Below are 27,368 nucleotides of genomic sequence, written 5' to 3'. Positions count from 1 at the left end.
GGGGTGGGGGGATGTGATACATGCGTCGATACGGTCTGGGGGTGGTACGGTTATTATGGGTTATTTTGTTGCATTTCATTGTTTGTCGTTATGTTTTATATTTTCTGTAAAAAATTCGAATAAAAATTATATTTAAAAAAAAAGAAACCAAGCTGACAGAAAATAAAGGAATTTAAGGCATCAAAAGCATGGGTATTTTTAATAAGGGAGAACGTTGATGATGAGTCTGAACTGACCAACCGGAACCTTTGAGTCAGAGCTGCTGGAGCCGGCGGACGGATTGTCTCGCACACTCAGGTCACTTCCGGCCCCTTGATCACGTGTGGGAGGCAACCACGAGCTGCTGCTGCTGCGGCTGCGCAGAACCGGGGCCATGGGCAAGAAGAAAGGTGGTGGTAGCCTGGGCCGGGCCATCATCAAAGACAAGAACCAGGCCGGCAGGAACCTGCGGAAAACTGACTGCTGGGTGAGCGGCTTTAACTTTACTCCCTCTCTTCAACCCTTTCTCTCTCCCCGGAGTCTTTCTCTCACTTTCTCCCCCATCCCCGGAGCCTGTCTGCCTCCCTCCCCTGTGCTTCCTCTCTCCCAAGTCTTGACCATCCCTACTTTCAAAATGCTGTATAAATGCAAGTTTTTGTCTAGTACCTTTGCCTGGATTTATTTTGCATTGTGGACTGTATTAATTAGATTATGGTGCTGCATTGATATTATAATTTTAATTGTAATGTATTGGACCGTTGCCATTTCCAAATTTATATTTAGAATTATACTTATGTCTGGAAATTTTTGAATTTGAGATGACCTGGGATGTGTATTTCTGTATTTTTGTGTTTGTAGAAAAGTTAGCATGCTTTATATTTACCATTCTTTACTCGCCAACCAAGGAAACGACCCCTCAAATTCCTGTGTACTCATTGAGTTTATGAAGCTATATTTACCCAATGTTGTTGATGATGCTGTAATAATTGGATCTGATTCTCCTATTGTGTTACCTGTAGCTTCACACAAGTGAACTGAATGATGGATATAACTGGGGTCGGCTTAACCTACAATCTGTAACCGAGCAAAGCACTTTAGATGAATTCCTGGCAACTGCGGAATTGGCAGGCACAGAGTTTGTAGCTGGTAAGACATGTTGAATTTAATTCAGAATTCTAAGTGTGGAGTTCCATTTATGCACTGTCCTTTGTTAACTCTCTGATTAAGCTACTTTTTTCTAATTTATGTAATTCTACTTTTTTGTTTGTAGTTTCTTGCAAGCTTTTGCCAGTATCTTTGACATACTGTGTATTTTGCCTCTGCAAAGCGAAACATGCAGACTGTTCCCATCCTCTCATCCGGAACTTGTAGCTTCACTTTTCTACCACTAGATGAAGCTTCATCAATTCTAATCATTTCAATTCTGGTCCAATTCCTGCAACTTCTTTAATGTGTTCAGGAAAATATGCTTTGTCTCATATTTTCCATGAGAAGTATCATGTAATGAAGACTGATTGATAAAAGGAGGGTTTTAGTAACTGTGCACATAGATGTGCTGTTTTTAATGTGATTGTTAGATAACAGGATGATGCAATATGTAAGAACTTTGTTTCAACAAAATTTTGTGGCAAATGTACTATTCATTTATCATTGTGTATGTGTGCTGTGTACTTGTTCTTGAATGCAGCAGCAATGTTAATGCAAATTGGTGTTTTGTTGATGGCCTAGTGATCTTTATACTTTTGTTAAAGAGACTATCCATGGAGGGCAGTTTTAGCATGCAATCTTAACTGGAAGTTTAAACTTCTATCTTGATAGAGAAGCTGAATGTCAAGATTATTTCTCCTGAGGACCAAAGTGGTTTGCTGACAACTGAAGAAAGCAAAAAGATTAAGAAGCTCCAAGAAGAGAACAAGCAGTTTCTGTGCATTCCCAGGAGGTGGGCAAGTGTTCAAATATTTATCCTTGAGAGATTTTGATTTATGAAAACAATGGAATTGTAGCAGGAAATGTTTTGAAAGTTTGGTTTAATTTCTTCTTGATTCCTGTGTCCTTTCCTCTCGACAATCACTTTTCAAAATGCACCTGAAGTAATTTGTTGCTCTGTTTTCCGACAGATCCTTGATGTTTCAGTATTTAATTCCCTTTCAAGCTAATGTTCCAAGAGAGTGAATACAGCCCTCCTTTGAGGTTATGTTCATTTGTTTAAGGAATGTTTACTTGCAGGTCTTTTTTGTATCTTCTGGTTTTTTGTTTGGCTTCCTTGTGATATTTTTACACTTTTGAGTTTGTAAAGTATTATACTGTTTTTTGATAGATTTTTGCTTCAGTAAGAATGATGTACTTTATAAACTCTTGAAATGAATATAAGGAAAAAAAGTATTAACTTGTGTATTATAAAACACTAAATATTGATATAAGCTGAAATGTAGTCTTTGGATAATAGAAAAGTATTTTGCAGGAATCTTTAGTCAAATGTCAAATTAATTTTATTGCTTAAAATTAGAAATTAGCAATGGCTTCTTCTTCCACTCCTTCAGTTTTCCACTGTTGAGCCCATAACATCTGCGGAGCAAGGGTCCGATTCATACATCCGCAGATAATACCCAGCTGCACTCCTCCACCTCCCTCCAATGCGTGTCTTCAGGCTGGATGTCAAACATCTTTCAATCTGTCCACGCTTATCACTATCATGAAAATTGCATATTTCCACCTGTATAAAATTATTTGTCTCGGCCCCTCCTTCATGCTTTCTGCTTCTGAAATCCTCATTGATTCCTTTTAAACATTCCAGGCTCAACTATTCCAATGCTCACATGAGTTGCTTCCCACCCTCCCCTCTCCGAACACGTTAGATCATGTATAACTCTGCTGCCCATATCATATCCCACACCAAAACTGCCTGGTCTGTCACTCCTGTTCTGCTGAGCTGTGTTGAATCCTGTGGAAAATCATGAATTGCAGCTGAATTGAGAGTGCATGATTTCTCTATTTAGTAGACTTTTACAAAACCTACCACTTAAATCATGTAGTGCAGTTTGCCAAATTAAATGTTGTTGAAGCTCTGTTGATGTTTTCTCAATTGATTGCCTTGTATGTAGACCTTTTTGGGATGAGAATACAGCAGCTGATGAACTGCAACAGGCAGAAAGGGAAAGCTTCCTGGAATGGAGACGACAGCTAGTTCAGTGAGTGTTGCAGATTGTACTACTTGTAATTCAGCTGATGTGCTCAGTGACTGTGGTTAGAAGTTTTAATAAGTTAAATACTAACTTTGTGTATGAAAATTATTTAAGCTGATACTAATAGACAATCATGCTCCTGGGTTCCAAGTCCTTGAAATGCAAGAGGGTGACTGGGAATCACCAGTGCCCTGTTGCCTTATTTAGTGGACTTTTTACTTGATCAATTATTCTTGAATGACTTTTTAAAAAGTCCGCTCGTGAAATGGATAAACCGGTTTTGTTTCAATTACTTTGTGTTGTTTGAACTTCGAGTCTTGAAATTTTTAAGCAGAAAAATATACACCCCTTTTTGTAACATAGAAGCACATCTGGAATTTCTGCCAGGATTTTCCTGATTTCTCTCTCATTTTGATTGGATAAAACTTTGGGGAAATGGTGTAAATGGGGGTCGGGGTATTAGTGAATAGGCACAGAACGTCTCTATGTAGCTTGGTGTCTCAACTTCTTCCAAAAATCTCTCAAAAACAAAGAAAGGACTTAAACATATCCATCTTCTTACTTTGCTCTTTAAACAAACATTCATCTCCTCGGAAATATATACCCATAGTTTATGGACATGGTATGATGGTGGGAAAATAATGTGAAAGTCACCTTGTCGTAAACAGCTGGCTTGTAATGCAGAACAATGTCAGCAGCGCGGGTTCATTACCCGTACCGGCCTCCCCGAACAGGTGCTGGAATGTGGCGACTAGGGGCTTTTCACAGTAACTTAATTGAACCCTACTTGTGACAATAAGCTATTATTATTATTATGAAGGATCTGCCTATTCAGGTGTAATTTCTGGTGGTCCAAAACTGCAACTTGTGTGTGAAATAGTTATGTCCTACTATCACAGGTCTCTGTCCCTTTTACTGCTGAGATCCAGAACCAGACCCCAACATATGTTAGGATACTGGATGAACCCTGAACATTTTTTTAAATTTATAGAAACTGAGGAAAGGATACTTGGCCCCAGGAGTAATTTCAGTGATCACTGGATATCTTGTGACACTAAAAGCCTGACTTTTTATATTAAAACGTTATTCTTAACACAGGATTAAATACATTAATGTGGAGATGCCAGTGTTGGACTGGGGTGGGCACAGTAAGTAGTCTTACAACACCAGGTTAAAGTCCAGCAGGTTTGTTTCAAATCACTAGCTTTCGGAGCACAGCCTGCAGATTCTTTGTCTGTGTCAGACTTCTTATTAACCTGACAACCTTTGGGATAAAGTTGCTTAGCTCAAAGCTCCTAGCAAAACTAAAAAGCTAAACTGCCTGCTCCAGTCCTGGCTCCTCCCATTAATTACATATTTTACCCACTCCGACCCCCTGGCCTGCTTACAAAGTAAACACAGTCTAACTTGCTTCCCAGGGAATCAACAGCGATCATAATAAAATTCTATTAAGCCTCTCTTGTAAATTCATACATGGCTGGAATGAACGAGATCTGACTTTTATGGCATCTTAATTGCGCCTTCTGCAGCCACAGTGTCTGGAAAAACATTAACCTATATTCTATAATAATACGGCAACTATGGGCGCGATTCTCCCAAAACGGGAGAAATCGTAAGCGCGCCCCTTCCCGACCGGGAACCGATTCTGGTCCCCGGTCGGGGCTAGCAGCCCGACGCCGTAAGCTCCGGCACCGCGGGCTTAACGAATTTCGTTAAGCCCGCTTGCCGGAGTTAGCGCCGGCTGACGCGTCATATGACGTCAGCCACGCATGCGCGGATTGGAAGACTCCAACTCGCGCATGCGCGGATGACGTCATCGCGTATTTGCGCGAAACCCGCGCATGCGCGGGCCGGGATGCCCCTCAGCCGCCCCGCGAATGGATACTGCGGGGTGGCAGAAGGAGAAATAGTGCGCGGGCATCGGGCCCGCTGCCTGCGATCGGTGCCCACCGATCGCGGGCCCATGGCACCCTTGGCACGGCCGTGGTACTGCCGTGCCAATCGGTGCCATGGTTATAAAAAGCGAGTTGTTCCCGCCGTTTTTACGAACGGCCAGACCAGGTGTGTTTGCTGTTCGTAAAAACAGCGTAAAGGGCTGGGACTTCGGCCCATCTATCAGCTGTGAATCGCTGCCGGCCGTAAAAAAAACGGCGGCAGCGATTCGTGTCGGGGGGGGAGGGGGGGAGAATAGCGGGAGGGCGGGAAAAATGTCAGGAAGGCCCTCCCGCTATTCTCCGACCCGTCGTGGGGGGCGGAGAATCGCGCCCTATATACCTGAACTCGGGCACTAACAACATTACTGTAATGGACATAAAATACAAATATATACCAATATTTTACATTCATCTCACTGATCTGATGCACATGAAAACAATGTGATACTTTCAAGCTATTTTCCCCATATAGAAAATTTGTTTGGTGTGGTCCTGTTATTTGAGTTGAATGCTCACAGCAATGAACCAACTTCCAGATTTCTTGAACTTAAATTAGAAAAACATTCAGTGCTCCAGCACCATTTCTATTGATATATATTTGTTGGAAAATGCATGCATTTATTAAATCTTCCATTGTGTCTTACAAAAATAATATACTCTGGAAAATTTTAAAGCAATTTTTGAATCACATTGGCTTATTATCGCTCTGTGCCCAGGCTGGAAGAAGGCCAGAACCTGATCTTGACTCCGTTTGAAAGGAATCTGGACTTTTGGCGCCAACTCTGGAGAGTAATTGAAAGAAGGTATGGTATGTAGAAGCTACATTTCTTGAAAATACCATCTAGTTTTGTTTTGCTATTCACTTCCAATATTTCCAGATATTGTTGCTTTCAAAAACGGAGCAGAATATTTGAATATGTATAAATTAGTAAATAATTGTTAATGTATTTTATGTTTTCCATGTTTCTTGGATTGTGAGTTTTCCTTAAATTTGGATGAAGCACTAAATTTGTTGAACATTTATAACAATCCTTATTTGTTATTTTGGGGAATATTGGTTCTGTTGGATTTAGGAAGCTGTTTTAGTACACCTTGGCATTCCTACTCCACCCAAACCAAACAGTGTCCAGTTTATCGGGCTACATTACCATATTTTAAAGTTAATTTTATTTTGAATTGTGCATTTTCAACTGCTCAATGATCTGCAACTTGTACTATTATGATACAATATGTAACATGGAATGTTCTCAGTGGTATCATGTACTTTATTCTGACGTACCTGATTGTTACTTGGCACTTTCAAGCTTCCCAGCTGAGACTGAGAACTCCCTCGTGTGAGTTATGTGAAGATCGGCATTGAGTGGATGATATCAGAATTTATTACAGATGATTACTATCAATATATAGACATAGCTGCTTGATGTTCATGGGATCAGGGGTTATGGGAGAATGCAGGAGAATGGGGGTGAGGAACTCAAAGGGCTGAATGGCCTAATTCTGTCCTATGTCTTATGGTCTTATGTTAAAAATGTGGTTTTATTTCTGCAGTGATATCATTGTTCAAATTGTTGATGCTAGAAACCCGCTGCTTTTCCGATGTGAAGACTTGGTAAGTAAAAATTTGATTATTAATCCTTGTTTTGTTTTTGGCAATGGTAAACAGCTTCATCTCATTCTACAATGCAGATATTTTTTCAAATTGAGGCTAAAGACACGATTGTCCTTGTAGAATCCAGACTACAGATAATGGTGTGGTTATATTGTTTCATTTGAAATGTTGTCAGGAAGCAGAAGTAGTTTTAAGTGATCTGTATTTGAATTGCTGGATGTTAGAAATAAGGCAGAGATTTAAGTGAGTTTAATTTAGTGTTTTTGTGTTGGAAAGGGTAATAGTCTAATTAGATTCATATTGAACACAGGTGTTTGCATGTATGGTAGGTTTTTGGGTTCAGTTCAAACACCTCTATTGTGCCGAGTGTGTTTATGACGGGAAAAGTAAACCAGCTTGGAGAAAGAATGAGCTGTTGCTTAGCAAACGCAGCTAGTTTAAGAAAAAATCTTGTGTGTAGCCAGGAAACTCGCTCTCCTCTCATGAAAAACAGAGAAGCCCTACCATAGAGTAATGGGCAAGAAAGCAAATCCAAAGAAGCTAAAGGACAGATAGTTCTAGAAATTAGAGAATGAAAGAACGTTTCCAGGAAGATTGAAGTAAAAAGGAACAAGAACGAACTGCAATTGGAGCAGGGTACTATTTGTTGAAGTTAGAACAGCAGATCTGGTGAAGTTGACTAGAGAAAAGCGATATCTGAAGCAATCGTAAGATTTGGTGTCATGGGGATTAGCATATGAGAGCTTGGATGCATGTGGCAATTCAAGACAAAGGAATATTGAACGTAGAGTTGGAAAACATGGAGGAAGATCATTGCTAAAGCAGCTGAGAGAAGGCTTTGTTGAAAGGAGAGTTCAAAACACTGGAGGTGGACCTAATCAAAACAGCTGAGGGAAAGCATTATTTGAAAGAAGTTTTCAAACAGTGCCTTTTTGAGAGTGGAGTTTGAAAGCACTCATGTGACAATCATCTGGGGGGAGGAATGTGAGGGCTCAGTTAGCTGGACAGCTGGTTTGTGATACAGAGCAAGGCCAACAGCGTGGGTTCAATTCCCATAGCAGATTGTTATTCATGAAGGTCCACCTTCTCCACCTTGCCCCTCAACCTGAGTTGTGGTCAGATCTTCAGGCTGCTTTCCCCTTGAGGGGAGAGCTGACTGGTGGTGATTTAACCGTTTGTCATCTGGGACCATGGGAACTTTACTTTTACTTCCTCCATATTTTACTTGATACCCTGAGACTTCATGGGGTCAGAGTTGACATGGCGAACTCCCAGGGCAACTCCTCCTGACTGTATTCCACTTTGTCACTATCTCTACCGGCAGACCTATCCAGGAATGATGATGGTTGTGTCTGGTGCATTGTCTGTCAGGCTGTTGCTTTACTAGTCGGTGAGACTACTCTCCCAATTTTGGCGCATATTCCCAGATGTTAGTACGGTGGACTTGCTGGGGAGACGAGGCTGGATTTGCCATTGTCGTTTCCGGTGGCTCGGTTAATGTCAGGTTGTCCGTCTGTTTTCATCCCTTTTTGCAGACTTCATAGCGGTTTGATACATGGTGGCTTCCTAAGCCATTGAAGAGGCATTTAATAGACCTCCATTGGGACATTGCTGTGGGTCTATAGTCACGATTCGGTGGGGATGGTAGATTTCCTTAGTGAACCAGATAGATTTTTGCAACAATCGACAATGATTTCATGATCAGATATTTATTGAATTCAAATTCCACCATCTGCTGTGGTGAGATTTGAACCCGAGACCGTAGCACATTACCCTGGGTCTTAGGATTACTAGTTGAGTGACAATACCACGCCATTGCTTCCCTCCTAATGAGTTGCACTTGGAAGGAATTGAGTTGGTCTTGAGACTGTATGCTTTGTAATCTTCTAGTTTAAAATATGGATTAAAAGGGCTGCACGGTGACACAGTGGTTAGCACTGTTGTCTCATGGCGCTGAGGACCCGGGTTCGATCCCGCCCCCGGGTCACTGTCCGTGTGAAGTTTGCACATTCTCCCCGTGTCTGCATGGGTCTCACCCCCACAACCCAAAGGTGTATAGGATAGGTGGATTGGCCACGCTAAATTGCCCCTTAATTGGAAATAATATAGATACTCGAAATTTATATCCAATAAAATTTGGTTTAAAATGCATTAAGTCTATTATTGTGAAGCTTAGATAATTAATTTAATTGAAATCCATATCTTATTGGCACTTGCGGCACTCTTGGTAGTGTGTATGCATTTTGTTTCTTGCTTCTCTACTTGTTTTTATTGCATTCTTTCATTATCCCATCACTTGCATTATAAGAAAGATTATCATTAAAAATCACATTCCATGCTGCTTTCCTTCATTGACCAAGTTTTTGATAGAGGTATTCAAAATCACGAGGAGTCTCATGAATGGATCAAGAACGAGAAGACACAAATTAAAATAATATGTAAATTAAGCAAAATTGAGATGAGGAAAGATTTTTCATCCAGTAAGAGGTTAGGATTTGGAATGCACTTGCTGAAAGTGTGGTGGAGGACGGTTCAGTTGAAACATTCAAAAATAAATTTGACTTATCTGAACAGGAAGAATATGGAGGGTTGAGGGGAGAATGGCACTGGGTGAGTTGCTCATTCGGAGAGTCGGTGCGGACACAATGGATAAATTGGCTTCCTGCACTGAAACAGTTCTATGATGCAGCTGTCTCTGCTGATCTGATACAATCCCCACTCTCTTCTGGCTCAATGCAACTATTTACAGATCACATTCCACCCAGCTGCCTTGGCAATTACTCCTTTTCACTCTTTGGTTCCAGGCTCAGTTGTCTCTCCAGGACTGCTGGAGCTCCAGTTATACTCTACACTTCCATCAACTCACATGACCAAAGTTGCAGCCCTATTTCTAACCTCATGGAGCATTGGCTTCAACCTTCTACTGTTGTAACACATTGTAGTAGTTGATTCCAGACTGAGAAACTATGCTGTGTATGATGTGGGAATATTTTACTTGCACTCTTTAGACAATGCGAGATGAACTGAAAGATATTTAGGGTGCCCAGAAATAGCGAGACAGAATTTAAGAGAAAACATAAGGACAGAGAATTGGTCAGTGAAGGCAAGCTGAGAAGGATCACAATTTAAAAAATAATCCATACACACACTATATTAAGTGACATTATAAAAGCCACAGAAAGTGCTATTCTTCCTTAAATGTATTGAAATCTCTTGGTGCACCCTGTTTTAAGTTGTTACATTTTTTTTTCCCTATCTTGTGATGTCTGTTCCTAGGAATGCTATGTGAAAGAGATCCAGAAGGAAAAAGACAACATGATACTCCTGAATAAAGCTGATCTCTTGACTCTTGAGCAGCGAAGAGCTTGGGCAAGATATTTTGATAAAGAAGGTATACGGGTCGTTTTCTGGTCAGCCACTGCAGAAGGAAAAAGATTAGATGCTGAAGCAAAGGTAACGTATGAATGGAAATTTTTAAAATGCTTATGAAAGAGGAATGTAAGGAAATGAATAATGAGAAATAAAATAATGAATGAAGGGCATTTAGCTCAGCAAATATCATCTCTTGGATACCCTAACTATCCTTTCACAGCCTCCAACTTTATTGACAATCCAGTTTTTCATTCTACTGTTATATGAAAATCTGTTCTGAAGAAGGCAGTTCAGTTGCCCTCTTGGGACATTCTCCTTTTTTCTTTTTTTAAAATAAATTTAGAGTACCTAATTATTTTGTTTCCCAATTAAAAGTGCAATTTAGCGTGGCCAATTCACCTAACCTGCACATCTTTTGGGTTTTTGGGGTGAAACCCACGCAGACTTGGGGAAAATGTGCAAACTCCATACAGACAGTGACCCAGGGCCGGGATTTGAACCCGGGTCCTCAGTGCCGCAGTCCCAGTGCTAACCGCTGCGCCATTTTGCTGCCCCTTGGGACATTCTCAAAAGGCTATGGACCATGATTACTCCACATCAGAAGACCCCAACTCATTATGGACTTCAGCTGTCTGGGCCATCATTACCAGCGTAATGCAATGATGGACTCCTGGGGAGGGAGCTGGAATCCTGCTCCGTGATTCTCGGTACTACCTCTCAGTGCTCCTATTCACCCTGCGAAAGGACTCTGGACCCTTCTAAACTGATGTCAGCTCCACAGATTACTGGGTGGAATTGACCTGCCGCTTCACATTTTGGGCACTGGGTCAAGCCACAGACTAAGCTGAATGTCGTCAATATTTCCCTATTCTCAGTCTGAGCTTTCAGGCAGGCTGTCCATTGCACTAAGATTTTAATTTGGTAAATCCATATCCTTCTAAAGCACATTCTTACAGGTTCTCTTCAATTCTTCAACATTAAAACTAGTATGCAACCTAGTGCCCGAGGCAAGATGTTGCCTGTGGTACCCCGTATACCCAGTGAGGCTGCAACCCAAGAGTGCCGGATACATTCCAGTGTGAGGATTGGTGGTTTACATTAGCTAATTTGAGTGGTGTTGATCACTGAACTGGTACCTGCGACAGTTGCATCACTTGATGTGGTGCCACCTTCCCTGCTCCTCTTGTCCATGGGAAGGATGTGGGAGGTCCTCTCACCGTCCATTTCTACTGGGGTCCGGACGTGGATCCTGCTGCTGGGAACCTGCAGTGATCAAGTGGAGAGGTTGGGGTGCAGCAAACCTTGCTACTGGAAAGGTTAGGATGCCACTGTAAGGACATAAGACCACATGGAGCTTTTAAGTGATAAATTTGGGTGGTTGAGGATCAAGAACAGTTATTATAATAATCACTTATTGTCACAAGTAGGCTTCAATGAAGTTACTGTGAAAAGCTCCAAGTGGCCACATTCCCGCGCCTGTTCGGGGAGGCCGGTACGGGAATTGAACCTGCGCTGCTGCCTTGTTCTGCATTACAAGCCAGCTGTTTTGCCCACTCAGCTAAACCAGCCCCTATTATGGATATGTAAGGAAGCCTGCATAATTCTGGGCAATCTGCCTCCTGCTCTGCCTGTGGCCAAGGCTGCTCCTGCTCCTTGCCTAATTACATCAACACCAGTTCCTCAAGTGGAGTGCTGTCATGCGTTCCCTTCCTCTGTTCAGGCTCTGCTGGTGTCTGTTTGTGCTGTCTTATAAAAGCAAATTACTGCGGTTGCTGGAATCTGAAACCAAACAGGCGCCGGAATGTGGCGACTAGGGGCTTTTCACAGTAACTTTATTTAAGCCTACTTGTGAAAATAAGCGATTTTCATTTCATTTCAAAGAAAAGATGCTGGAAAATCTCAGCAGGTCTGGCAGCATCTGTATGGAGATAAAAGAGCTAATGTTTCAAGTCCAAATGACCCTTGTGAAGTCCATGATGTGCTGTCTTATCTTGATTTATGAATGGGTGTAACAACAGGCATATTTGTGATATTTCACATAATAATCTTTACCGGTGTCACAAATAGGTTTACATTAACACTGCAATGAAGTTACTGTGCAAATCCCCTAGTTGTCACACTGCCATAACCCCAGTGCTGCATCTGAGAACCTGTGAACCCTCTACTTCCGCTTGAGCCATGATGAAACGTCTGTTGGGCAGTGTGCTGCACACTTTCATGAAACTGGGAACTGATGGCTAGAGATACCAGAAATTTGCTTCTAATCTGCCCTGAATGCTGAACTTTTTCATTCTGGAGGACACATCCAGACATAATGTCTCTCCCAGTTTGATACGGGTTTCAAGTTTTGTCTATTTGTAATGGACTTCTGAACACACATCATTCTTTCATGATAGAAATATTAGCATGTCCATCAGAGATATCTAGGTCATCCCACACGGTTTTAAAAACGTTTATCTGTTCTTGCAACATGGGTGTCACTGACGAGACCAGTGTTTGTTGCCCGTCCTCCTAACGTCAGCAATTATTTGCTGCTTTTACCTGTAAACTAATTTCCTGTTAATATATTTTTAGAAGGCAGTGCAACTGGATTAATCTGGAACTGTGTGCAAAAGTCCCTGCAAAAAACTTTTAATCATAGAATTGAATCCCTACAGTGCAGAAAGAGGCCATTCGGCCCATCGGGTCCACTCCGAAAGAGCACTCCACCTAGCCACACCCCACCTGCAATCCCATAACCTCACCTAACCGTTGCACACTGAGGGACGATTTAACATGGTCAGTCAACCTAACCTGCACATCTGTGGGAGGAAACCCACACAGACACAGGGAGAAAGTGCAAACTCCGCACGTCACCCGAGGCCGGAATTGATCCCGGGTCCCTGGCACTGGGGCAGCAGTGCTAACCACTGTGCTGCCCGGGCATACAATTTTATTAGTTTTCAAATGTGACCATTATTTGAATTTTTGACATGTTTCACTTTGTGCAAAATGGAGAATTTCTATAAATGCTGTTAGACTTTCTTGCTTTCTTTGCTACTTCATCTACAATGATTTGCCAATTCTAATCAGGCAGTGTGAGCAAGGGCCTCCCATATAAACGATAGAAAGTAGCATCATGTTTGTTAATAAGCACTTTTGATGGTGGTGATTCAGTATGCCCATATTGATAGAATTCACTTAACAGCTGCTTGCCTGCTATTTTAATTAGGGAATGATGCAGGCTTCTCTGAGAAGGCAGGTTAAAATTTAGGAGGCAAGAAAGTGGGGAAGGAAATCAGAGGAATAGATAAAAAGTCACACCATAATTTTTCACTGTCCATTTTGAGTGTTGCTATCTTGCTATCTTGAGGCTAATCAGTTGCCTGCTGGTTATTGTTTTAGTTTAAAATTCCTTCATCAATAGTTTGCCAATCTGGTTGCTGTATATTGCTATATTGCTGAATGTTGCTATATAAACACTGGAAATTATTTAATGTTTTGTTAAAATTGGAATATTTGTGTGCCTTGTTTTATTGTTGTCTTCTATTAAACACACATATTTCATTGGGTTAAATATTTTGATCTCAGGGCTGTTTAGTGAAATTAGCCATAAATGTAATGGTCCACTGATGTTTCTGATTTTCATAACATTTAGGGAGAAGAGCCAGAGAGAGAAATAAGCGAAGAGAGTGAAGGTGAAACAGAAGACTCGAGAGAACCCTGCAGTCATTTTGATGCTCGGGAAGGCTTGTGGCCTACTTGTGACACAGATGAAGGTGACTCTACTGAATATGAAGATTGCAAAGATGATGAATTTTGGGAAACTTGTTCAGAAGATGAGACGGAAAATAATATAAGCCAGTCCGATATCACTAGTATAAATCTTAACTCCACTGAAGGCTGTGTGGACAGCAACGATGATGACAGGACTGCATGTGCTTCAAGTTCCAATACAGCACAGTTTACAAAACATTGCATCAGCAACCCGAGCCATCTGATGCAGCGAAATGAACTGTTAGAGATTTTTAAAACTTTGCACAAAGGAAATTGTGTGAAAGATGGTGAAATCACAGTGGGATTAGTGAGTGAAGAATTTTTTCCCCTATTTTTTTGTCTGTTTATTGTTCACGACATGGCAGGTCGGGAGTATGAAATAAAAGATTTAGTCCACCCAGCTGGAATTTCAGCAGGCCCTGCTTCATATTTTGTTTCCTTTCTTGTAATTATATTAATTTTCTACTTTAATTTGTACCTCTATTCCTTTGTTCCCATTTTCCTACTTCTGTTTTTTTATTATTCTTGTTTTTAACTTGCTATTTTTGTTGCTTAAAGAAAAGATGGAATTGAGTTCTCAAGCTAAAGAAAAAAGCAAAAGTGTTTTTAAAAAAAAAACGGTGTATTCTAGTTCATGGGGAAATCCAGAATTTGGTTATGAAGGGTAGGTCACGAGGTAACTAGTGCAGGTGGTTGATGGTGGCAAATTTGTGGGGTGTAGATTTAGCAGTTTTTAAAAGAATGTGTAATGTTGGGAAGGATATAGAAACCTAGTAAAGCCAGCAACTTGATCTTGGAGTTAGTTGATGGGGCAAATGGAGCAAGTACAAGTGCAGAGAATTTCAACTATTGAGTGGGCAGTGTTACATAAAATTATGGATTAAAATTATTAATATTGGCAATCAATTAAATTCCAACATTTTACTCAACAAGAAGTTGGATAATTTATTTTGATTTTTATTAAAGTCTGTTATTTTAATGTTTTTGAATCCAATGTTTATAGTCAGATCTCAAATGTTTTAAATAGAAAATAAGTGTACCATTCCACTCCTTGATGCTTGCCTCTAAGTTAAAGCCAATTTTAGACATGCAATGTTAAAGTTTGATATATTCGGCTGGGTTTTTCATTTTGTAAGCACTTGCCTCAATCTCTACATGTAATCTTACGCACTACTGGGTATTCTTTAAACATCTAAAGAATGATGCACCCTGAATTTCAATGTACTTCTATTTTGGAGATGGGTGATGTAATTGGGAACATTTGGTCACTGCATTATGTTTGTGTTAATATTCATGTTTTGTTCAACAGGTAGGCTATCCAAATGTAGGCAAAAGTTCAACAATCAATACTATTCTTCAAAATAAAAAAGTTTCTGTTTCTGCAACTCCAGGCCATACAAAACACTTTCAGGTAATTTTTCTTGATATCCTTTAGTGCTGCGTTTCTACTCACTTTAATTTAATTGCTGAATTATTTAGAGCAATGGTGAAGAATGGAAATTGAATATTTTACTACCTTTTTCCTAAGCAAAATGAAGCATTTCTAGATCCGTTACAATACATGTTAATTGTGGAGTAAAGTTCCTCCGATCGTATACTTTATTTAAAAAGCTATTGAATGAATGCATGCACCGTTATGACATTGTCCGGTTTGCTGCTGTGTGTGTATGCTAATTTACAGAAATTATAAAGTATGGACTTGTGTCCACAAAGAATTGAATTTATGCTCTCTTCAATTGATAACTTTATAGCCGTTCAGGTGTGGTAATTTTCATTCTATTTGTCGAGGCTGCATATGTTGAAGGACAATGTTTCAACTTCTGATCACTTCATAAATTGGCTTTATAGAATCCCTACAGTGCAGGAGGCCATTTGGCTCATTGTGTCTGCACCTACCCTTTGAAAGACCACCCTACCTGGGCCCGATCCCCTGCCCTATTCACGAAACCCCACTAAAGGCAATTTAGCAGGGCCAAACCTGCACATGTTTGGACTGTGAGTGCTCCGGTTTCCTCTCAGAGGAAATCCATGCAGACACTGGGAGAACGTGCAAACTCCACACAGTCACCCGAGGTCGGAATGGAACCCGGGTCCCTGGCGCTGAGGCAGCAGGGTTAACCATGCCTTTTAACTTCAACATTTTCTCGTCCGTATTCTTCAGAAACAATGCAAATGTGTAATTGTATTTATAATGAAATTGTTTTCTGGCTATGTATGAGCAGTTGATACAGCAAGCATTTGAGTAGAATCTTTTAATCCAACTTTAAAATGGCGTCAGCTAATTTCAATTAGAGTATTTTTCTTTCAGACACTGTATGTGGAACCAGGTTTATGCTTGTGTGACTGTCCTGGCCTTGTGATGCCATCCTTTGTCTCTACCAAAGCAGAAATGGTCTGTAGTGGAATATTGCCCATAGACCAGATGAGAGACCATGTGCCACCAGTCTCTTTAATATCCTTTCCAGCAAGTTAAATATCAAAACTGGTTGAATTTGCAAAGCATTAATATGTTAACTAAGAATTAATATTCTGTCTTTTGAGAACAGTTTTCCTTATTAAAGGGACCAATATACTCGGGAAGAATTTCAACAAGAGATAACCAGATATAAATTTCTCTTTCCTGAGAAGAGTTTTCCTTTTAGTTAAAAATGCCCCATGGAAAGGGCTCTTAGCCAGCAATAGATTATGCTTGAAAAATATTTTTTAAATTTTATACGTACAAACTGATTTGCGTGTATTGCTGGAAGGGTGTTGAGCTCACCATACTCATACTGATGGGTAATTTCAGTAAACCTTTTTTTTCGTTCATGGGACGTGGGTGCCCTTAAGGGGCAGTTAAGAGTCAACCACATTGCTGCAGATCTGGAGTTAAATGTAGGCAGATCTCCTTCCCTAAAGGAGATGGGTTTTTACGACAATCAGCAATGGTTTTGTGATCATCATCAGACTTTGAATTCCAGATTTTTATTGAATTCATCTGCAGTGGTGGGATTTGAGCATTACTCTGGGTCTCTGGATTACTAGTCCAGTGACAATACCACTACGCCACCGTCTCCCCATAGGTGTACCATCTATAGTTTCCATGAGACTGCATTTTAATTGACAAAACAATAACTTTTATCAAAAAGGATGCATTCTTAGCTTTATTTGTTGTGTTAGGGCAGGGAGGTGGGTAGTGGCAAACTGAATTTCAAAAGTGTCTCCCCCCCCCCCCCCCCCCCCCCCCCCGTGTTTTTATTTTGCACTCATTCATTTTCCCACATCATTGTACCTTTGTCTTTAGAGTGTGTGTGATGCTGCGTACACAAGATACATTTTTCCAGAATTATTTTTGGCTTTGCCTAAGTAAATTAGGTTGAAGATGTTATACATTTTTGAATTGGTCTGATTATTGTGGAAAGTATTTTTGTATTCTCTTTTATGCTGACTGCTGGCCAGAATTTTGCAGTCCGTAGCAAATCTCTGAAAGCTGCCTGCAAATATATAACTGGCTCTGTGGCATGGATCTCGCCTTTCCTAACCTTTTTTATTTGATCTTGCCATCAATAGGGGGTCTCCAGCTTGCAACAACTGTGTCATTAAGTAAGTTAAACAGCCATTATTATTGAATTCCTGTGGGAAGTAACAGGCAGGCTGGGTATTACTTCCCAAAGCTCAATCAAAATTGGAACCCAACATGGCCACATGGTTTTAAGTTGGAAGATGAAATGTCGGGGTGGCGCAGTGGCTAGCACTGCTGCGTCATGGCAACGAGGATCCGGGTTCGATCCTGGCCCCAGATCACTGACTGGAGTTTGCACATTCTCCCAGTGCCTGCGTGGGTCTCAGCCCCACAACCCAAAGATTTGCAGGTGGCTTGGCCACGCAAAATTTGCCCTGTAATTGCGGAGGGGAATATTTGGGTACACTCAATTTATATATTTTGTTTAATTTTTTTTAAAAAGATGAAATGTCATAAACTCTTCTAAAATCTTTGGAACAGAGAAATTTGATACTCCGCAAATACAAAATTTAAGCTTTCTTTATGGCCAGAGAGGTTGTCCAGCAGTAATTATGACTTGGCACACCACCAAAAACTCGTCACAGCTCATTCAACAAGGCTTAGCTTTTTCCGATGCATAAAACCTAGACGCTCATTCATGTCACTTCAGTGATTTCTAATTGTTCTCCAGCTGTGAGGATTTCAGCAGTGCCTTCTGTGGGGAATCGTGACCACTTAACTTCTTATGTGCCGACATTGTTATCGACCAGTTGCAAATTAAATTGTGGTGTGTACCGTGCAGTGAAGTGGCAAAAGTAGAAATGCTGGATTAGGGCATTATTTTTGGATCGTTGTGTGAGAGTGCTGTGAAACAGACACTATGCTGATTGTTCAACTGAGTTCTTGATCTCAGCCATGATTCTCTGGAATGAAAACGGAGCACCTGGAAGAAACTCACGCAGATGGTCACCCAAGGCCGGAATTGAATCCAGGTCCACGATGCGTGGGCCAGCATTGCTAACCACTGTGCCGCCCCTGATGTTTTGTCATCCCTCAGCTGGCACCAACACATGTTGCTCAGTGGTTATGTTCCTCAATCTCCCTCAGTCTCAATCTTTCTCAATCGCTAATAATTGTGAAACTCACTGGTAGTTGATTTCGACTCTGGTCGAAGTCTCCCGCTGTTTTGCAACACCATGTTCCCTCAGCTCATCTCACTCAATTCAAGTGCTTCTGCACTTCTCAGGACACCTCAATACCTGCAATACTACAAGATCATTCAACCACTAACTGGACGATATCAAGAGCTTTCTGATTGAATAAAATAGCGGAACCGGTCTTGCATCTTGGTTAACTAGAGCATGCCCGATAATAGAAATGTTACTGTGATACATCTTCATAAAATCCTTTCAGGTAAGATCTGGTCTTTGCAGAATCTACTCGCAAGATCAAAATACTCCGTTCAAACAATGGATGCCAAACAGCATAACAAAAACATACGATAGTCACCATAGTTGTCTGATTTAGGGCTATCCTAATAAGTATATGTTGATGATTTAAAATCCAGTGATACATTTTAAATTGTTTCTAACACCAGGATAGACTGAGCCTTCTCTTAATTCCTGTATAATTAGGCAATAATTTTTTTTCCTGACTTTGCATATTCCTTTTCATGTAATTGCAACATCACTGAAGAAATGGAATTAAGGATTGTTCTGAATGTAGCTATGAGCCATTGATGGCAGGAAATCTAATTTAGACAATTTTATACCTTGAAGGCTGGCTGTGAAATGTCATATGGGAAAATTAAAATGTAACGGTTTCCCATGCTCGGTGCTTTAATGCTTTCATTATTTATTTTTGGTTTCATGGGAATCTCCCCTGCTCTCCTCTCTTTTCCACCCCCACCACCTGCAACAAAACTTGGTGATAACATATCTAGATCCACCAAATCATGTTACTGCTGCTGTCACTACATTTTGTGAGGGAGTAAGATAATTTCCTAATTTTTTAAAAAAGTACTGAACTAACAATGGAAAAATACTGAAGCAGTATGGGAAACCTCTCAAACAAGAAACCCAGTCAAACTGTTCCCTTTTACCTACCCGATTCAAACCAATAAATTATTGGTGTTGCCAGTCTTCAGAAACTAAGTGATGACCATACTCAGCTGCCATATGCTTCTCTTTGAAGTGCAAGTATAAGTTATCTACAATTCAAGTTTAATTTTAAAAGTAACTCGCCCATTATTCTGGTGTGGTAACATAAATAGAAATGATTGGGTTGATGCAGCAGAATATCAACCTTTCCATTGGGAAAATGTAGATCAATAGTTTGGTGTTGACCCTTTAGCACCATTTTGACAAAGGAGCTAAACTCGACCTATTACTTTTCAAATGCCTACAAACTTTCCTTTTTAGCTCCTGATCAGTGTGGTCTTGACTGGGTATTACACATATTGATGATTTTGTAGTTTGACACACTGAGCTGGTAATTTAAGCAGACAACTGAAAATAACCCCTTAACTGGATGGTTTGACTACAATTTGGTTGATAGCAGTGAGCTTAGACTTTAAAAAAAAATTGTATCTTTACTTTATCTGGGCAGACAACATATCAGGGCTTCCCAAACCGTGTTTGGGATTGTGAGCTCCGTGGCAGCAATAACAGCTGTGAGGCAATTTCTCTTTTTTTTTAATTTATTGGTGGATATAACCTTATGGACAGATCGTTGCTGCTGCCAAAAAATAAAGCATGTGAAAAGGTAAGTGTTTGTAAACCCTATAGTTTAAATAATACCCACCACACTGAATACCGTCTCTCTTTCTCATCCCTCCTCCCCAGCCAGTCATCTGTATATTTGCTCTTGACTTGGTTAAAACAATTTTGAAAGTGTCTCCCTACATGTTGTGGGTTGCTGTTATTCCCAGCAATTTTTACATCGTGTGCGCAAGTTCCTTAACTAGGCTATGTCTGCCAGCGTATTCCGAGGCACATTTTGGAAGCCACATATGGAATTAACATAATCCGACCCAGAGAGGATGAAGATCCAGATAGACAACCTACTTCTGAGGAATTATTAAATGCCTATGGATGTAAGTCTGCAATAAATTTTCAATTTTTATTTGCATTGCTTTTAAATTGTGAACAATGTTCACTTTAATATGTTGCCTGGCTTCATAATTAGTAGTCTGGTTCTAACAAAGCCTGTATCCAAAATATTAATGTGACTCTTGATTTCTACTACTGATGGACCTGTCCTGCATACTAATCATTTTTGATAGTTTATACATAGAGACTGCTTTGTTTTGTTATAAGAGTATGAGTAAGCTAAAGTTGCTACTTGACTGTTTTATTGGTGACCTGATCTTCCTCAAATATTTCATAAGAGGGACGAGAATGTGTTAGAGTTGAGGCTGCCGTATAGTAAACTTGCACCTGCCTCTTGAGCCATAGCTTTACATACTGAGTTTCTATCCCACTTGTCTTCTCATCTCTATTCTATTTGAAGGGAGAAGAACATTTAGTTGAGTCTCTTGGCTACAACTTTTGTGCTGAAACTTAAATGCCATATTTTTGAAACATTTTTTTGTTTTGGTTGGACAACTTGATTAGACTGACTGGAGTGTAATATCTTTATTAGGAGCATAATACTCTTATTACTGGAAATGTCCAATAAAGAATTCAGTGACTCCATTAACCAATGTATTGCTTTCTTATAGACATGAGAGGCTTTATGACTGCACATGGACAACCAGATCAACCAAGAACAGCTCGATATATTTTGAAAGATTACGTGACAGTGAGTAAACTGACTGTACCGTGTTGTTAATGTTTACATTTGTGAATGAATACATGCAAATGTATTGCTGTCATAGTGTAAAGAAAATTGCTGAGATAATGATGCCCAAATTAATGGTTATTTTCTTGCGTATTAAGTTGGAAAACTGGCTAAACTTAAATGGAGTGAGGAGCAGGTTATTAGATTAGAGGGAAACATCGTCCTCCAGGAATCTATTAAGGCTACTTTTTGACATTAACAACTGAGTTGGTTATACAGAACATAATTTAAATGTTAGCTGGTTACACAAAGCTTGGAAATGTAGTAAACAGTGAGGAGGATGGTAAAATACTTCAGGAGATGCAATACTGAAGAAATGGGTTGATGAAATTTAATGCAGAGAAATGTGAAATGATGCATTTTTGAAGGAAAAATGAAGGGTGCAATGTAAATTAAATGTACTATTTTAAAGGGTGTGTAGGTATAGAGATACCTGTGAGTTCACTTACACAGATGTTTGAAGGCGGAGGGACAATTTGCCAAGAGAAGGTTGAGGGGAGATATGATGAGAGGTGTTTAATTACGAATGCTTTTTATTAAGTTAGGAAGGGGAAATTGCTCCTCGTGGCAGAAGGACAGATTTAAGGTAATTGACAAAAGAAATCCGGGGTAAGATTTGGGAATAAAATTACAGCATGAGCTGTTACAACCATTGCCTGAAAGGGTGGTGGAAATTCAATATTAACTGGATTTATATTTGGAACAGAAACATTTTCAAATAATTCTAATATGTTTCTAATTGAAGTAAAGTACAATTCTCCACAGAGTTTTTTTTTTTAAATGTATTTACGGGATGTGGGCTTTGCTAGCTAGGCCAGCATCCCTCATTGAGAAGATGGTGGTGAGTTACCTTTTGAACTACTGCAGTCAGTGTGTAGATACGCCCACAGTGCCGTTAGGGAGGGAGTTCCAAGATTTTGACCCAGCAACAATGAAGGATGTCAGGAAAAGAAGTAAATTACTGCGGATACTGGAACCTCAAACAAAAACAGAAAATATTGGACAATCTGAGCAGGTCTGACAGCATCTGGAGAGAGAAGGAAGCTAACATTTAGAGTCTGTCATGTCATCCTGTCATGTTAGGATGGTGAGTGACTTGGGAGGGGAACTTCCAGGTGGTGGTGTACTCGTGTCTGCGGGGTTGTCCTTCTGGGTTGTAGCTGTCATGGCTTTGGTAGGCTAAATCCTACTGGGCAATAAGTTGTGCATAATTATATGTAATGGCATTATTGTCTATTTGCGATGATAAAATTTTCTTTGAACAATTGTAATTTAAGAACAGAACATTTTTTCCAAAGCTTAGTTGTGGAGCATTTCTGTAGAAATGTTCAGCTGACATTGGGGTTTTGAAATGAAGGCAAGACAAGAAGTATATATAATCTGTGGAGTTGGCAGATGGTCATCGAGAAGAGAATGGTTTCCCTTGCCATGTCTCAAATGTGATTCACAAAATTATTTACTTTGGTGCATTTGCTTTCGATTATATCACCAAATACAGCCACCATTTTGCATCTGACAGGAAAGTTTGTAACCAAATATGAAAAGATTTTGTACTTTGATATGTCTGTTTCCTGCTTTAAATTCCAGGGCAAGTTGTCGTACTGCCACTCTCCACCAGGCATTGATCCTGCTCATTTCCAATTCCAGCACACTAAATTTGAAGAATGTGCTGTTTTAGGTGATGAAAATGGTGCACAGCTAAAAGGGAAGCCGCGGAAAGGAAAACAAATTGAAAATTATGTGGATAAGAGCTTCTTTCACCAGGTAGGGAAACACAGCAAATAAAATGCATGAGGATGTGATTCTTGTGGAATGGGTTTCAAATGCCAAGAGCCTGATGTGAGTGGAAAAATATGTTGAGCCATAACATCAGAGTTCCACAGTGTCAGATTGGGAGGGGGGTTCCCCCAAAAGAAGCACTGGGAATACGTCTTGGAAGTTCTCAAAAAAGGTTTTGCTGGCAATTGCTCAGGTGTGCTAACGTCCTCGGGACAATTGCTCTGCGCTGAGAACTATCTGAAAATGTAATTTAAATCGCCAATTTCAGATGGTTCCATCGGGGCTATATCTGTAGTTTCCCAGAAAAAATAGAATTACAAACTCTTCTGTCTTGTGGGTAACTATTATAAACACCCAGACTGTCACCAGTAGGACTGATTTATCCTCCTCCTCCCTCTGCACCACAGTATTCTCCAACACCTTGACCACCTGAGCTGACCGCCCAAATTCTAGCCATTTATCTTATAGAATGCTGACAATGCAGAAGGAGACCATTCGGTCCATTGGGTCTGCAGGCCCTCTGAAAGAACACCCTACCTGGACGGACTACCCTGCTTTATGCTTGTAACCCTATCTAACCTGCACACCTTTGGACATTGAGGGGCAATTTTAGCATAGCCAATCCACCTAACCTGCATATCTTTGGACTGAGTGGAAACCCACAAAGACACAGGGAGAACATGCACCCAAGGCCGGAATTGAACTCTGGTGCTGAGGCAGCAGTGCTAACCACCGTGCCTTCTCCCAGGCCTGTCAATTTCACTGGACCCTTTAAACTTCCCTGCTTTATAGTAGTTAGTGCATCATAAAAGGGTGCATGGCCTCCTTGATTCCACCGGCAGTGGGCTGGGGCCTGCGAGACTTTTGATGTTGGTTCCAAGCAGTTCCAGCATTAGAAATGTCAGCGTAAATTTCAAGACTAGTTAGGAGTGCGCTGATTTTTTTCTAATTCCTGCGGGCCATATCTTTCAAATACTAAGCGGAAATTATGGCCCTTTATGAATTCTGTTTTTTATACCTGCTATAGAGAAAATTCTAGATGTCCATGTTGAAAATAAACTGATCCTTCTTTCTCACAGGAACATGCCGGTCCTGAATTCCTATCAACTGACATTTGAAAGCTTCCCACATGCCAGATGTTGATTTACCCCCAAACTAGATTCTTCCGTTCCTACCGAATATTGTTATAATTAGCCTTTCCCCAATTTAGCACTGTTATGGGCCAGAGCTTAGAGAACCCCAAAGTATATCATAGAGTTCACCTGACCCACAACTTTTAATAGATTGTGGTTATGGGGGCCTACTTTATAGATGTGATGCAACAGAAATCCACAGTACTTCTAAATTAAAACACTGTTTATTTATGAAACCAGTTAACACTTTATAAACCCACAGTAAACATCTTAACAACTATCAACACCAATAAACCCCCCCAAAGAATACAGTACTCTATAAGTAACTCTTAATCTTTCCTTGCAACATCCATAAGACAAAAAGAACCCTTTTTACAGAAAGACATCAGGTTTAACTTCTCTACTGAGAACAGTTACCATTTTGAAATCACCAAATGAACATTCTTTAGCTTGCAAAGATTCATACACATCTTGCTGTGACTGCAACTTCTCCCAAATCTAAAACAAAACTAAAACACCCTTTAGCTGCGAGCCCAAACTGAAAGTAAAAGCAGACAGACAGCCCAGCTCCACCCACACTGACATCACTGATAAACATCTATTTCTTAAAGGTACATCCACTACAGCTATTTTATAAACTCCCATTTCTTAAAGTACTCTTGCATGACAGCATCTTCACCCAAGGACTATTATCTTTATCCAACAGTACCTTAAAACTTACTGAATTATGGTACTGTTCCCAAAATACTCCCCTACTGAAACTTCGACGACCTGGCCAGGCTCATTCCCCAATACCAGATCCAGTACGGCCCCTTCCTAGTTGGACTGTCTACATATTGTTTCAAGAAGCACCCCTTGGTGCTCCTTACAAACTCTGTCCCATCCAAGCCCCTAGCACTAAGTGAGTCCCAGTCAATATAGGGGAAGTTCAAATCCTGTTGCTTTTAAACCTTTCTAAATTCTTCCTACGTATCTGCTCTATCTCCCGCTGGCTGTTGGGAGGCCTGTAGTAAACCCCCAACATTGTGACTGCACCCTTCCTAATCCTGAGCTCTGCCCATATTGCCTCACTGCATGAGCCCTCTGAGGTGTCCTCACACAGTACAGCTGTGATATTCTCAACCAGCAGTGAGACTCCCCCATCCCTATTGCATCCCACTCTATCCCACCTGAAACATCAAAATCATCGACCGTTTAGCTGCCAATCCTGTCCCGCCCTCAACCAAGTCTCTGTAATGGCAACAACATTGTAGTTCCAAGTCTGATCCAAGGTCTTTATCTGCCTTGCCTGTTATACTTCTTGCATTGAAACAAATCAGACCACCAATCCCAATATATTTTGCAACATCTCCCTACCTGCTTTGCCTAGGTCTTACTGGCCCTATTCTCTAGTTCCCCCTCAATTATTTCACGTTCTGACTTATTGCTCCAGTTCCTACACCCTGCCACATTAGTTTAAACCCTCCTGTGTGACACTAGCAAACATTGCGGCTAGGATATTTATGCCCTTCCAGTTTAGATGCAGCATGTCCTTGTACAGGTCCCACCTGCCCGGAAGATATCCCAATTGTCCAAATATCTGAACCCCCCCCGCCTCTCCTACACCAGCTATTTACCCACGTGTTTAACTGTACTATCTTCCTATTTCGAGTCTCACTGACACGTGGCACGGAGTAATGCCGAGATTATAAACCTAGAGGTCCTGTTGTTTACCTTCTACCTAACTGCCTGAACGTCTGCTGCAGGACCTCGTCATTCTTCCTACCTATGTCGTTAGTACCAATATGTACCTCTGGCTGTTCACCCTCCCCTTTCAGAATGCCCCCTGCCTGTTCAGACACATCCTAGATCTTGGCACCAGCATACCATCTTGGAGTCTCTTTCATGTTCACAGAAGCGTCTATTTGTCCCCCTGACTATAGAATCCTCTAACTATTGCTCTTCTGCACTTTGTCCCTCCCTGCTTAACACAGCCATAGGGGATTTCTGACTGACTGCCACTTCTAGCGGTCACCCATCTATCTTCCTGCACCTTGGGTGGAACCACGTCTTAAACCACTGTCTATGGCTCTTTCCGCCACCCGCATGCTCCGAAGTGCATCCAACTGCTGCTCCAGCTGATCTATGCAGGCTGTGAGGAGCTGCAATTTGGTAGTTCTTGTGGAGTGCTGGAAGCTTCACGGACCTCCCACATCTCAGAAGTGAAGCATTTTACCCCTGTAACTGACTTTATACTAAATATTTGCCAACTAGAAAATATATCTAGTATATTTTACTGTAACCAGATTCTGAAAATCTGGTTTCAAGATTTGAGGTGTTTGGTGCCTATTTACGGGGTCCTTTCATCGATACAATCCTCAACACCTGTATTTCTTCATTCCTGCGTGACAGAGCTTTGTCTTGTTAATTGAACCAGTTTTGATAACATTCTCAAAATGATTGAAATTGACTAATAAAATATGTATTGTGTACTTGTTAAAGGAGAATATACGTGCTTTGACAAAAGGAGTTCAAACGACAATGGGATTAAAGCTTGGCAATAGCCAAACACCGATGACTGGAACACGCATGGAAGATGTGGCAGAGAAACCATGGAAAAAGCATGGCAACAGGAATAAGAAGGAAAAATTACGGAGACTTTGTAAACACCTGGACGGGTGAACTGCACTTAATATCATGAGGGCAGTTACCCTAATTAACTAAATTTTACATGGGCAATAAGTAATGGGAGTACATGCAGCATGTCAAGAGGAAAGTAATCAATATGTTATACAATACATGCTGAACAAAAGAGGAGACAACTTTATGAAATGCAACTGAAGTAATTCTTTACGATTCACTTGGAATTTCCCATCTATCTTGTCGGCAGAATTTGTTACGATAAAATTTTAAATATCTTTTCCAAATATGTGAATAAATGATTCTGCTGCTGAATATAGGAGCAAAATATGTACTACTTGACTGTCATTTACTAACTGAGATAAGACCATTATATTTATTTTGATCTGTTTGAAAATGATACAAAATCTTTTCCCTAAAAATGGCTATGTATGTTTGCAGTATAAAGTGCCCCGAAAAACAACTAATTGCCAATTTCTGAGATTAACAATGGAATGGGGTTTCACCAGTTTTTAAGATGGCTGTGTGAGATGGGCAAGATCCGGAGTTTATGATATTAAATTTCAGATTTACTTGCTCATGCATACTGGGTAAATGTTGTCTGTTTTGTTGCCAAGTGTTTTGAAGGCAGTGTGGGTAAAAACACAGCATTCCTATGGAGAAAGGAAGAGACAAAACAATGCA

General features: G+C 40.6%; 1 protein-coding gene across 1 annotated transcript; it reads left to right on the top strand.

Moving 5' to 3' along the window:
• The first annotated feature begins 253 nt into the window (after positions 1–253).
• On the top strand, positions 254–27,266 carry lsg1 (large 60S subunit nuclear export GTPase 1). The gene is made up of 14 exons (XM_038815541.1): positions 254–466; positions 999–1,125; positions 1,798–1,918; positions 3,081–3,167; positions 5,812–5,898; positions 6,644–6,704; positions 9,981–10,157; positions 13,714–14,139; positions 15,142–15,243; positions 16,141–16,284; positions 20,284–20,407; positions 21,035–21,114; positions 22,741–22,917; positions 26,547–27,266. The coding sequence occupies exons 1-14, from the start codon at positions 374–376 to the stop codon at positions 26,724–26,726; spliced, it is 1,986 nt and encodes a 661-aa protein (XP_038671469.1). The 5' UTR covers positions 254–373; the 3' UTR covers positions 26,727–27,266.
• The last annotated feature ends 102 nt before the right edge of the window (positions 27,267–27,368 follow it).

This window comes from Scyliorhinus canicula, chromosome 13 (genome assembly GCF_902713615.1).
Source record: "Scyliorhinus canicula chromosome 13, sScyCan1.1, whole genome shotgun sequence".
Lineage (NCBI taxonomy): Eukaryota > Metazoa > Chordata > Chondrichthyes > Carcharhiniformes > Scyliorhinidae > Scyliorhinus > Scyliorhinus canicula.
The sequence above is the reverse complement of the archived record's forward strand: the minus strand, read 5'-3'. Positions and strand labels throughout refer to the sequence as shown.

Coding starts and splice junctions, on each gene's coding strand:
- lsg1 (XM_038815541.1), top strand. CDS start 374: ATGGGCAAGAAGAAAGGTGGTGGTAGCCTGGGCCGGGCCATCATCAAA. Junction 14,140..15,141: donor GTGAAATCACAGTGGGATTA/GTGAGTGAAGAA, acceptor TTTGTTCAACAG/GTAGGCTATCCAAATGTAGG. Junction 22,918..26,546: donor ATAAGAGCTTCTTTCACCAG/GTAGGGAAACAC, acceptor TACTTGTTAAAG/GAGAATATACGTGCTTTGAC.